At 44.1% G+C, this 12802-nt stretch overlaps 1 protein-coding gene across 2 annotated transcripts; it reads right to left on the minus strand.

Moving 5' to 3' along the window:
• Positions 1-1621: 1621 nt before the first annotated feature.
• Positions 1622-4649, minus strand: LOC107813443 (E3 ubiquitin-protein ligase WAV3). Of its 2 annotated transcripts, none has more exons than XM_016638720.2 (2): positions 3891-4649; positions 1622-3747 (listed from the first exon to the last, which is right to left on the minus strand). In XM_016638720.2, exons 1-2 carry the CDS (start codon positions 4266-4268, stop codon positions 1939-1941), a joined length of 2187 nt encoding a protein of 728 aa, XP_016494206.1. In that variant the 5' UTR covers positions 4269-4649; the 3' UTR covers positions 1622-1938. The 2 variants fall into 2 exon arrangements, with proteins under 2 accessions (XP_016494206.1, XP_016494205.1); XM_016638719.2 differs by having other exon boundaries at positions 1622-3750; positions 3891-4596.
• Between the last annotated feature and the right edge of the window lie 8153 nt (positions 4650-12802).

Raw genomic sequence — 12802 nt, forward strand, 5'->3', positions numbered from 1 at the left:
TAACAAAGGTACGCAATTTCAGGAGAAGAGCACCAAAAAAGTGAAAAGAATACTATAGTAAGCTTAGTTCCTTTTTTCCACTTTATAATAATTTTACATTCTTCTGAAACCTTTTCTCATTTCTTCCTTCTATGCAGACTTCCATTTGCAAAAAGTTTTCTCTTTTTTCCTTAGTTTTTACAAACGTACAGCTAAAGTCACGCTAACGTGGAATTTTGTTAAAGTACATATAATAGACCACTTTTTCTTTCTAATTTTCTCGGGATTTTCAAAGAAAGAAGATTTATCTGGAAACTAAATGGAGCTGATGATTATGTGTGGTCCACGACTCTAAGCATGTGATTAAGCCTCCCCACAATTAGCCTTTTACTATTGGGATTAGAGTAGTGGATATTAAAATAATTCTCCCTTTTGTTGTGTCATTTTCTTTCAATTTTCCAAACAATTGGTAATGACTCTAAAATAGTGATGTCTATCATTTCCTGTGTTTTCACATTTGGTAGCAGTACTGAATTCCTTTGTCTCGTTCCACTGCTCACATATCTTGACCAATAAAGTTCGGCAATGGCCATTAGTTATGCTATTTATACATTGTTTCTGTAAGTTGATAAATTATATATAGTAAAATAAAGATAGTGAAAATAATTTGCCCTTGGTGTTATTCTCTAGGAGGGAAATATATTTATTTGCCCATTAAATTAGCCAGCTGGAGTTTTGTGCAAGTTTTCAACAGAGGTGACCCCATGATCAGTAGAGAATCGTTCTGATTTAGGTATTCTCTGGAGTTATGTGATGAGCAATCAGGCTCTATACAGTGTGCTCAATCAATATATATTGTCCTTGATTAAACTAAAGTACAGCACCAGTTGTTTGCTTTGATCATAACAGATACTACAAATATATATAACACCCACCTCTCTAGTCTTGTCTCATTTCTTGACTAATACATCATCTATTTTGTTTGATTCAAACAAAAAAAAGTCCTTACATTAATGACCCGTTTGTTCTTAAAAAAAATTTCCTTTTTTCCGATTTAAAAAAAAAAAGTGTTTATCGATGAAATTTTGTACGTTTTTAAAAAAAATTCAAAATTTTCAGAAAACTTTTTTCTCCACTCACAAAACTATAACATTTTCTCAAGTGATATGGATATCCAAACATAATTTTAAATTCTAAATACCATTTCAACTTAAATCTAAATTTTACTTTTTCCAAAAATTATAATTTTTATGTCTAAACGCCTACAAAGTCATTTCAAGAATTATTGAAGCCGCTCCCTTTAGCAAATTAAATCATTTCATGCAAAATAGAATTGTACAAAGAGTCAAAGAATCTCTTCACTCTTAACTAGCGGTCTCGGACTAGAATGAAAATATCCATGATTGGAAATATTTTCCTTTTTAATGGGGTCTATGTAGTGCGAATATCGACTATTGGACCAATTAATTCTAGATATCAAATGGGTATAAAAAAAGGGTGTTGGGTTTTTCAGTTATTTAATGTCATAAACGATAAACAAACATATCCCGCTATTCTGCAATTGCTATTCCTTTGCATTTCCAAAATCAATAAATTTTAAGAGAACAAAACAAAATATAAGGGGACAATCACTGACACCAAATTGAAGAAAGATTATTCTGTTCATCTCCATTTAAACATCGTTAAAATCTCTACATAAGAAAAGTTAAAAGAAAGGATTATAAAAAATTTGGGAGATAATAAAAGACAAAAGCACATAGCTCCTCTAACCCCACCCCCTCTTAACACTGCCTTAATCAATCAATAACCCAATGTGGGGTACCCACTTACTCTTTCACTATCTGTTGTTTTCCTCTGCAGAAAGCGCCGAGCCGTCGGGTACCCTTTGTCGTTTTTTTTAGTTTTATTTTTTTCTTCATATCCTATACTTTTAACCTATTTCTATAATTAAAAAAAAAACTAAAATCTTGCATCTTCGAAGCCGTGTAAATCACTGACTCTATTCAACGATTTTCTCATGATAGCCACTTTAGCTAGCCTTTCAGCTGCTCTCCAAGCCGATGTTGGTGTAAGCGGCTCGGCTTTATCGTCCTCCCTTTGTTGTACGTTTATTCTTCGCCGATGCTGAGATTGACTCTGAGTTTGAAACTGATTTTGCCTTTTGTAATGAAGCTCAGATCGCTCGGCTTCTAAACCACGTACAAACTCACTAGCTGAGCTAGAATTCGACTGAACCAGCAAAGCTCGAGCGGAGGACAACATGTGGTGCGCCCCGGTCAAGTCATTTCGCTCAACCATTCGCCTTGACTCAGCCATGGCTCGAGTAGAAACGAAAAGATCTCTCAGCCGTTGGATATTAGGTGTTGATGATCGAACGGCGTGTGGACGTGGGACCAAAAGAGCTTGCTCTTTGCAATAGATGAGCTCTTTAGTTGACGGGTCTTTGTAAGAGCATCGAACGGACAATACATGGTGGGTCCCAATTGCTGACGTGGGAACTTTTAGTTCCACCAACAATTCTCTCTCTTCCTCTGCGTAGAAATCGCCGAGTCGAAGTGAACCGGAACCTAGAGCAGCTGGCCGGTTTGTGTACGAGTAAACCGCAGCTACTTCAGCCGGCGCTGAACCGGACACGAACCCTAGCTGAACTCGGAGATCCTGAACAACGACATTTAACAAGCCCCCGATGAATTTAGTGAAAACGTCGTCGTTGGATTGGTTCAGTCCGATGGAATGTACCGGGATCTCCAAGTTGTTAAAGCGCGTGCAGATGGATACGACAGAAGATTGACACCGTTGATTGGTGGAGATTGTGGTGGTGGTGGAGCGTTCATTTGGAGTGTCTGATAAGAGCATGATGCTTGCAACGGCGTTTCGCTCTCTGCGATCTTCCAGAACTTTCGCAGCCTTTTTGAGCGCGTCGCTTGCACTGGTTCCGGTTCCATCTAATGAAACAATGGCGTCCACTATACGACGCGCCGATCGTTTGCCGTTAGCTGTCATTCTCCGTAACGGTAACAGCCGTTTGGAAGTTGTGGAGAAGGCCACAATGGAAAGCCGATCGGAAGAGGATAGCGATGATACTACTAACCTCATGGCACGTTTCATCATTTGGATATTCTGCGGTTTCATTTTTCCGCTAACATCAAGCACCATAACAAGATCAATAGGTGCTCTTCGAGCTGTCCTTGCCAACGCCGGTGGTGCTTTAAGTTTCAATATTATCACATACGTTTCATAACTCCGGCCAACTGACACAACAGCAGCTTCAGGCAATAACCTGGCCTCGAAGTTGGTAAAATTTACTGACGTCCTCTCCTTCACCGGCTTCACATTTGCATCCACGAAAAATCCTTGGAATTCTTCCACTACATTATCATTCTCTTCATCGGATTCTGGTATGGGATTGAAGCGAGCACCAGAAGTAGGAGACATCAGTGGCTCATCATCATTGTACACCTTCAAAATAGGCCTTCCCAGCTGAAAGTTGTTTTCGTTTGTAAATTTGACATCTATTTTTGCTGCTTTGGGAGATGGAGATACTTCTCTAATGGTCTTCTCTTCAACTTTGACTGGCTTTTGAGTATCGTGTATTGATAATAGAGGGAGCTCCTTCCATTCACTGCTGCAAACAGGACACACCAGGGCGGTTTGTTTCCTTAACAGAGCTGCGATACATGGGAAGTGAAAACTGTGAGAGCACTCAGCCGTGAAAATGGCAGTGCCTTGCCCAGTCTTCACCGTCTGTATACATATGCCGCACTTTGTCTGCTATACAGGAAAAAGAGAAAATTAGGAAAACGAACTCATTGCACACATAATTGGATTCTACTGTACAGAAATGTGTACTGTATGATATAATAGAACATAAATGAACAGAATAGTGAACAGTATTATACAGTTATTGATACCTTAGGAAAGCGGAAGCTGGATTTGAGAAAAGAAAAAGTGGAAGGCGAACGAGGGGAAGATGGTGTAGAACGACTGAAAAACCGGGGGCTGTTTTTGGTTTTGCATTGAAGTCTTGGACTTCCTGGCACTGAAGCCGTCGCCACCGGAACAGTTGCAGTAGGTGGCGGAGTTGTAGTGGTCGTCCGGCAACGGAGTAATGAAGAGGAAACTGGCGGAGACTGTAAGCGCGGCGTTGATGGGTTTGAGAAAAATCCAAATTTGGAACTGAGCCTGGGACTAGGAGTTGGGTTTGTGTTGTCTTGCTTCTCTTTGAACGAAGTACTATCTCGATCTCTGGGGATCGATGTACAAAAAGCTCTTCGCCATCCCAAAACCATTGTGAGTACTCTGATTCTTGTCTTCTTTTCTTTTTCGCTGCTTTTGTTGTAGTGATGATGATCGGTAATGGAGAAAAAAGAGGGTTCTATAGAATGGGATTTGGTATAGACAAATCAAACGGAGGAAAAAACATACTAGTAAAGAAAGAAGATAAAGAACAAGACAAAAACAAACAAACTTATGTTTCCTCTCTTTCTCCTGCTTTCAATATCAATATAAATCCTTTCTCCTTCCTTTTTACTCTGCTGGGATGTTGCTTTCTCTTTCCTTTCCTCAATCAGTAGGCATAAAAAGATCACTGCAAAGTGCAAATACTCCAAAAAATACTTTAATGTGAAAACTGAAATCCCAGTGAGTCTCTTTTATTGGATTGCAGTGGCTTTTTCCGAGGTGGGAAAATCTTAAAATATTGGGGGGACCAAGTTTTCAACTTTTTAACCGAGTGGGATAAGGGGATTACCGGCAAATGGAGGTTTTGCCTGAATCAGATTTTGGAAGGTCAACGGAATGGCTTTTACACTTATCTGCAGTCTATTTCTATTTTCACGTTTAAATAGGAACCATCTCTGCCCTGAAATTACTCAACTCTTCTCTTTTTAATTTCATTCCATTGTTAGCTTTCTTTTTTCTACCTTTTTCCCTACCAAGTTTTCACCTTTACATCTTTTTTACTCTTACCCACGTGACTCCCTTGAGTACACTTACAACTTCTTTTTTAATCTTACATGGTAATTATGATTTGCGGGCTCGGCCTCCTATCTTTTCTTGTATAATTCTTAGTAAAACTAGCATAGTCTCAAAGATTAGTATTCCCTCCGGTCTACTGTGTAATAGTGATCAATTTTTTCTGGGTACACCCATTAAGAAAATACTAAATTTTAGACAAAAATAATTAGTGTGACTAAACTTAGCTTAATTAAATGTTGCAGCATAGTTATAGTAGTACTTACTTCTCTTCTCAAATGTGAGGAGTAAATGACTTTTTAGGGATACGTACATAAGGGTAATTTTGGAAAAATATATGGAATTTTTTCATGATTATTATATAACTGGACACTTGTTTTAGAAAAAATAAATAAATTAGTCACTTATTGGGAACTGGAGGGAGTACAATTCTTAGATTAGTAAGTTATTGAATACTAATACTCCATTCGTCTCAAAGAATGATTGTGTGCGTGAAATCGGGGAGGCCAGTTTCTCCTTGACAAAATGCTTCAGAGGGTGATCCCGGAGACCCAGGATATCGAGCCGGTCACTTCCCTCAAGATCTGTCGATGCCCAGCCAAGGATAATGCCGACCGAAGTCCCGACGAACACGGGAATCTCCCGAAGAATGTATCCGGGGCCGATTGGGTCTATTTGAGCAGCTCGACATCGGCCCACGTATACGTCATAAAGCTAGCCGGTTGTCCCATCCTATTTCCTTTATCGCGCAACGTATTTTGTACTAAGTTTGGGCTCCCCCCTCCTAAAAAGGGGAGTCGCTAACACCTTGTAAAGCAGAGCTCCAACTATTCTACTTAAGTGCAATAATATCTCTCTCTCTCTTCTTTCTAACTTGCACGTTCTCACTGGCTCGAGGCCACTTTAGCATTTATCGCTTTCTTACTTGTTCTTTATTTATCGCTTGTCCTTGGCCATATAGAGCTTTGTTTGATCATAACCTAACTGTTATCCCATTCTCGACTATCCCCGATAGCTCGAGCTCGACCCGGATATCGACCCCAAGGTCCCCCAGCGACCAATCCTATACTCGGGCAGCAGGCCTCTCGGTTTGATTACTGCCTCGTTTTAGCTTGCATTTCATCATTAAACTTCATATTCCTAGCATCATCTGCTCTAACAACTAGCATAAAAATAGATCACGCATTTTTAGAATTCCATTTATAAATTTAATTATTGTTACCATTTTCACGGTAAACAGTTTGGCGCCCACCGTGGGGCTAATAATAATAGTGATTATTTTCTTGTTGGTTTCATTGCACAAACGCAAGTTACCTTTCACACTTTTTCTTGTCCAAGATCTCTTGATTTTAGGTCAAAATGTCTGGCTCGGTAAACAGAATCGAGAACGACAACCTCAAAAACCACGGGAAAAATGGCGTGGCTATCCCGGTCGTTGGAGCGCCTCCACAGAATCCCAATAACGCGCTCGGACCGATTCTAGCAGACGCGGATTCACAAGACGCACAACAAGTCGACGAAACTTCCCACACTGACAGAAGCATACGGCACAACGACCGATAGGAAGCCCAAAAAACCCCAGCCCGGGAAGAACAGGAAGTTAGTCTTCATGTTATTTTTGAAATATTGCAGGCACAACAGTTGGCCATTGCCCAGTTGCAAAGCCATTCGAAGACTCCCAGTACAGCATCGCCGGAAACAACTCCCCCCGCCGAGCAAGTGCTCGAAAGATCAAGCAATAAGGAGTCCATAGGTGACCCTGTCATTTTAAAGATGCTCGAGGACCTCACCAAAAGGATTGAATCGGGTGAGAAAATGATTGCAGCCAACGATAAAAAGGTCGAGACCTACAACTCTAGGGTCGATCAGATCTCGGGTGCGCCCCCGATCCTCAAGGGCTTGGATTCGAAAAACTTCATACAGAGGCTATTCCCCGATGAAGCGACCCCGAAGCCTATTCCAAATAAGTTCAAAATTCCGGAATCCCTAAGTAAAACGGTAACACCGACCCTAACGAACACGTTACTGGCTACACTTGCGCAGTGAAAGGCAACGATATAAAGAATGACGAGATCGAGTCTGTATTGCTGAAAAAATTCGGAGAAACACTTTCGAAGGGGACCATGATGTGGTACCACAACTTGGCTCCTAACTCTATAGATTCATTCGCCATTATAGCAGACTCCTTTGTAAGGGCACACGTTGGAGCCATCAAGGTAGCAACGAAGAGGTCTGACGTTTTCAAAATCAAGCAGAGAGAGAACGAGATGTTGCGGGAATTCGTGTCCCGCTTTCATATGGAATGGATGGAGCTACCACCAGTCTCCGACGACTGGGCAGTGCAGGCCTTCACCCAAGGTCCGAACGAACGAAGCTCGGTGGCTTCAAAACAGCTGAAGTAGAACCTGATCGAGTATCCGGCCATGACCTGGTCGGACGTCCACAACTGGTATCAATCAAAGATCAGAGCTGAGGATGACTAGTTGGGAGCCCCTCTGGGCTTAGTATACCCAAATAGACTCCTGGCAAAGGAATCAAAGCCAAAAAAGAAAGGTACCAGCCGTACCTCGAAGATAGGCGGAAGGCCCCAAAGCGCAACCTACCTCGCAGCAATCGAAGGGTGGACCGAGGACAGGACCCTCGAGGGCTCATCAATAGAACCAGGTTTGATTGAAACATAGTGCCAACGAATGCACCCCACCTATTGGAATACAACTTCAGCGTCGATGTGTCGGACATCGTGTTCGCTATCAGTAAGATCAGAGATGCCAAGTGGCCCAAACCGATACAGTCGGATCCTTCGCAGAGGAATTACAACTTAGTATGCGAGTTCCACAACATGCACGGCCACGGGATCGAAGATTGCTATCAACTACGAGAGGAGGTGGATCAACTGCTCAACAAAGGACACCTCCGGGAATTCCTTAGCGATCGGGCCAAAAACCAGTTCCGAGAAATGGAGGCAACCAAGAAAAACGAGGCAAACAAGCCGCAACATGTCATCCACATGATCATGGGGGGCGCCGATGTCCCACAGGAACCCGTGATAAAAATAACAAAAATATCCATCACTAGAGAAAAACAGACTCGGGGATATATCCCCAAAGAAGCCCTCACATTCAGCGAAGAGGATACCGAGGCCCTGTCTCAGCCCCACACGATGCCCTGGTAATTTCCTTCCTTGTAAATTTTTTTTAGATAAAACGTGTACTCGTGGATCCAGGTAGCTCGACCAATATTGCCAGGTCAAGGGTGATAGAACAACTCGGACTGCTCGACCAAATCGTGCCTACCACTCGGGTCCTGAATGGATTCAACATGGAAAGCGAAACAACAAAAGGAGAAATCGTCCTTCCAATTACTATGGTCGGCACAACCCAAGACACCAAATTCCATGTCATCGGGGGAGATATGAGGTATAACGCCTTATTTGGGCGGCCGTGGATACACTGCATGAGAGTATTACCACCCACCCTCCACCAGATGGTAAAATTCCCAAAAAAGGACGGGATCAAAATTGTCTATGGGGAACAACACGCGGCATGGGAAATGTTCGCAATACACGATGAGGTACCAACGCTCATACCTCCGCCACTGAATAAACCAAAAAGCGGATCGGGCCTCACCCTCGGTCGAGCTTAACAAAACGAAGTAGAAATCCACGCCGCATCTCCGCCCCAGGCAATTATAACGAACCAATCCCGAGGCATCGCCAACATATCTCACTTCAAGGTAGACCATCTCCCTTTTTATTTTAAAATTTGGAACTAACCCCTATGTAGGCACCCAGAGCTGCCGGAACGCTAGCGCTGTCGGAAGACCTCAAGGCTCTAAAAATGCACTCGTTGCACTCTTTTCCTTTGACCTAGTTTTTGTCCCAAAAGAAGGGTTTTTACCGACAAGGTTTTTAACGAGGCAACATCTGCGAGCTGCCTAAAGGGGAACTCCGCAAAATGCTCAAGACTTCCCTTGCAGCCAACTTTTGAATAGCGAGTGGCATTCCTCCGGAAAGCTACCTGCTCGAAGGAGTTTTGGAAATGCCAAATAAGGTTCCCATGGGAAAATAATGTATCGGACCGAACGGTCGAATGAGCCATGACCATATAGTTAGGCCCCCGTCGGCGAATACATGTACTATTATATCGAGCAATCAAAGAATGCCTTTTGTCAAAAGAAAAAAGAAGACTCCTCCTCTGAGTAAGGTAACAAATTCTTTCACCAAAAACGTCCCGAAAACTCGAGAATGGACGCCAGCAGTTCAAATGCTCAGACGGCCTCCGGGTCGAAGCTTTGAAGCCACAAAAACTTCAGGCAAGGCAACATGAAAATCATCGAGCGATCAAATTCGATCTAATATAGATCGATTCAACACAACAATATATGTTTACATAAATGAATCGAAGGGTATCTGCCACTAAAAGCACCTCGTACTCCAACAAAAGAAAGTTCAGCATACTCGCAACAGGGTTCCCTCCACCGAATGGGCCCCAAAGTACTCGGAGACTTAGCGTTAACAATTTGGCACCTGCACGACCCAGGTCAGAACTCCGGGCTCATAAATCCCCAGCAAGGTAACTCCGAGCTCATGAATAACGGCTTTCGGGCCTAAGCAAACTCGATGACTCAGAGACTGTCGCCAAACGCCTTACACTGGGAAACCCGAGGCCGTAAGACCCCGAACGGGCAAACTCGGCATAACTAGATCTATTCTACAAAGCAGCACAAAGTGTAAGACCTCAACAGGCATGAACAATTTTGTAAGACCTTACTACATGCATAAAACTCAAAATCTCAAAGTTTAGGCTATACGTCGCATTTGTAAGAATCCCGAAAGGGCATACCCTCGGTGTAGACGCCTAAACTATCACTCTGGATCAAAAATGGCTCCGGCCAAACACATATGACTATGGTCAAAATGGTTGATCCAGCCAAATTTACGCGACTCGGGGATGCCCGATCGTCGCTAAACAAAATTGTAGGCCACTACTTCGAATATACTTTGGAAAGAACCAGTTAAAACATGCTTCCCTGAACAGGCAAACGAGCTTCGACCATGTCAGCACCAAATCACAAGGCTTCGACCTACTCATCCTACGAGCTAAAAACCTCCCGAGGTGCTCAAACATCGCCGCTAACAACTTGAAATCGAGGTTCTTCTCGAACCGACGATGGGTCAGGTAAATTTTTTTCAAAAAGACCTTAACAAGAGGAATACAAAGCCTACAAAATGCCTACGGGCAAAATCGTAACAGCCATTGTCGCCGGCCAAATAAGCGTCTGGGCCGCACACTAAAAGGTCGCAACGACCAAACAACGTAAGAGCCATTGTCGCCAGCTTGAAAATTGTTAACTTGAGGATTAAAATGAGCTCGAGTCGTAACCCGATTCGGATGCCGAATCCAAAATAGTTAACCATATAAGCCTCCGGGCCGCATATTAAAAGGTCTTAACGACTAAACAGCATAAGAGCCACTGTCGCCAGCTTGAAAATCGAAAAAACTTGAGGATCAATTGAAGCTCGAATCGCAACACGACTTGGAGACTGGACCCAAAATAATTGAAACAACAAACGGCCAAAGGCGAGAAATGGAAACCATCGTCATCCGCCCATGCAGGCACGAAAAAACTTGAGGGTCAATTGAAGCTTGAGTCGCAACGCGACTCTAAGACTGGACCCAAAATAGTTAAAACAACAAACGCCCGAGGGAAAGAAATAAAAACGATTATCATCCACTCATGCAGGCACATGAGGCTGGAGTCTGGTAAGCTCGAGTCAAGGTCGGGCTCAAAGATCGAGCCTAAATAGCTGGGCAAAGCATAGAGGCCCCGATGCCTACTTACAACAAAAGTCGCACTTAAAAGCCTTTAGGCCTGCCTAATTAGCTCCGGACCCATGAGGTTCCTGCCAAATACCAAAACTAGCCTGCCTGATCAAAGGCAATGCGGAAAGATGTACGAAGGAGATAAAGCTTCAAGTTTTCTCTTATTGTATATATACGCGAAAGACGCGCTCTCCATTTACAAACATGCTCTACAAACAGCAAATACAAGGCGGCAAAATCTACTCTCCACCCCAAAAGGTTACGGCCTACCGGCCCCAGTCTCGTCTCCGTGGCATCGGCAAGAAGCAATCAAGCATCACGCTCGACCGCCTTCGCTCGAGCAAACCCTTCCAAGAGGTCGGAACCCCTGGTGCGGGTCTCTTCAAACGCCTCTCCCGAGATCTACGACGAACGTATCCCTCGTCCCTTTTCTCACAGTCAAGGGCCCGCTCCAACTCAGCTCGGACGTTAGTGACGTCCTTTAAATGGGTCGCCACTCTCTTATCGTCCTTGGCCCGACTCAGTACTACATCAGTCCGGGAACCGATTATTTTCAACCCGGACTTTCGAGGAATTAGACTACAACTCCGCTATCATGTCTGCTCAAATCGAAACTTGAGCCTGCATTTAAACCTTCAGTTCACCGCAAGCATTCCTGGCTCGGTCGGCTTCACCCCTAAGGTACTCCTAAGCTTTCGCCTTTTTTTTCTGCAACTAAAAAATAAGCAAAAGCCTAACCTCAAAGGTTGGAAAGGCGAAATGCTTCCCACAAAAATTCACCTGCCACATCAAAGGGCTTTTGTAATGCGAGCTCCGATACGTCCCGAACCGCTAGTGCACCGACTCAACTCCTCCTTCTCCTCGCCAAGGAGCCTAAGGGACTTACCCTCATCCAGGGCCCCCCGAAGTCTAGCCCCTAGGCGGAGCAGCTCAAACCTGAGCCTATCGAAGTCTTACGGAGGGAAAACCTGATAAGAAGGGGAAGATCCGAGTTACGGAAGAATCATGCCAAAACTCATCGCGAAATGAAGCTGGCGGACCTCCACGAAGGCCGAGCACACTCTTGTTAGCCCAACCCTTTTTTTTGGCCCGAAAGAACCAACCCCGGCTAGGGCATAATCACTCGAAGAAACGACCGCTCCTAGGACCCCAGGAACAGCAGGCTCGGATGATGCGCTCTCCTCAGAAGCACAGACCCGTCTTGCCCCGTTAAAAGCTCCATCGCATTATGAGCGCATATCTCATTTATCACCACTATCCCCTAGCTCGGAAGCCTACAACTCCTCCCTCTCCAGAGGGGGCACAACCTCGCCCCTGAAGGACTGTCCAATACCAACAACGCCCATACAAACGCGACGGAGGAAGGAAGGCACGACTACTAAATTTTCTATCGTCGTAAGCAGAGCTGGCAAAGCACGGGGCGTTCCACCTAAAGAGTATTGCTCCATTTTTAAAACAAATAGTGCGGGTTCCAAAGGTATGGTATCAGCGGTTAACACCCGAGCAGAGCGACTTGTCCGTGCCCGATCTCTGTCGTCCCCCAAATAACAACCGTTAAAGGAATGATCCACCGGCACTATGGAGTCAGCAGACTCCGATGACCCCCGGGAAGGCAGAAGTAGCATCACATTATATATGGGGAGAGCGGCAATGATTCAAAGCCAACCAAAGACACCAACCATCAGCACCACCTCCAGTCTCGAGGTAATGCTAAACCTCGAAGACCTCTGTCATAGTAAGACAATGCTCCAGAAGGCCAACAACGCCTTCACCAACACAAGATTGGCATACAACTTCAAAGGCCTCCGTCAAGGGAAACTAGCTTGCGAAGAAACAAATGTCTTTTTTAACAAACACCCATACGAAACGAGCTCCGGGTGTTGTCTAGGATGGCCCGAGCACGAACAGGCCTCCATTCAGAGACTGCCTTCAGGAAGTCACCAGCGTCCCTGGTCCGCGGGTCCTCGAGCAAGTTTCTTCTCCAAGGGTTATTATGAGGCCCGAAAACATTATCCACGCCTCCACGC

This window comes from Nicotiana tabacum, chromosome 3 (assembly GCF_000715075.1).
Source record: "Nicotiana tabacum cultivar K326 chromosome 3, ASM71507v2, whole genome shotgun sequence".
In the NCBI taxonomy this organism is placed as follows: Eukaryota; Viridiplantae; Streptophyta; class Magnoliopsida; order Solanales; family Solanaceae; genus Nicotiana; species Nicotiana tabacum.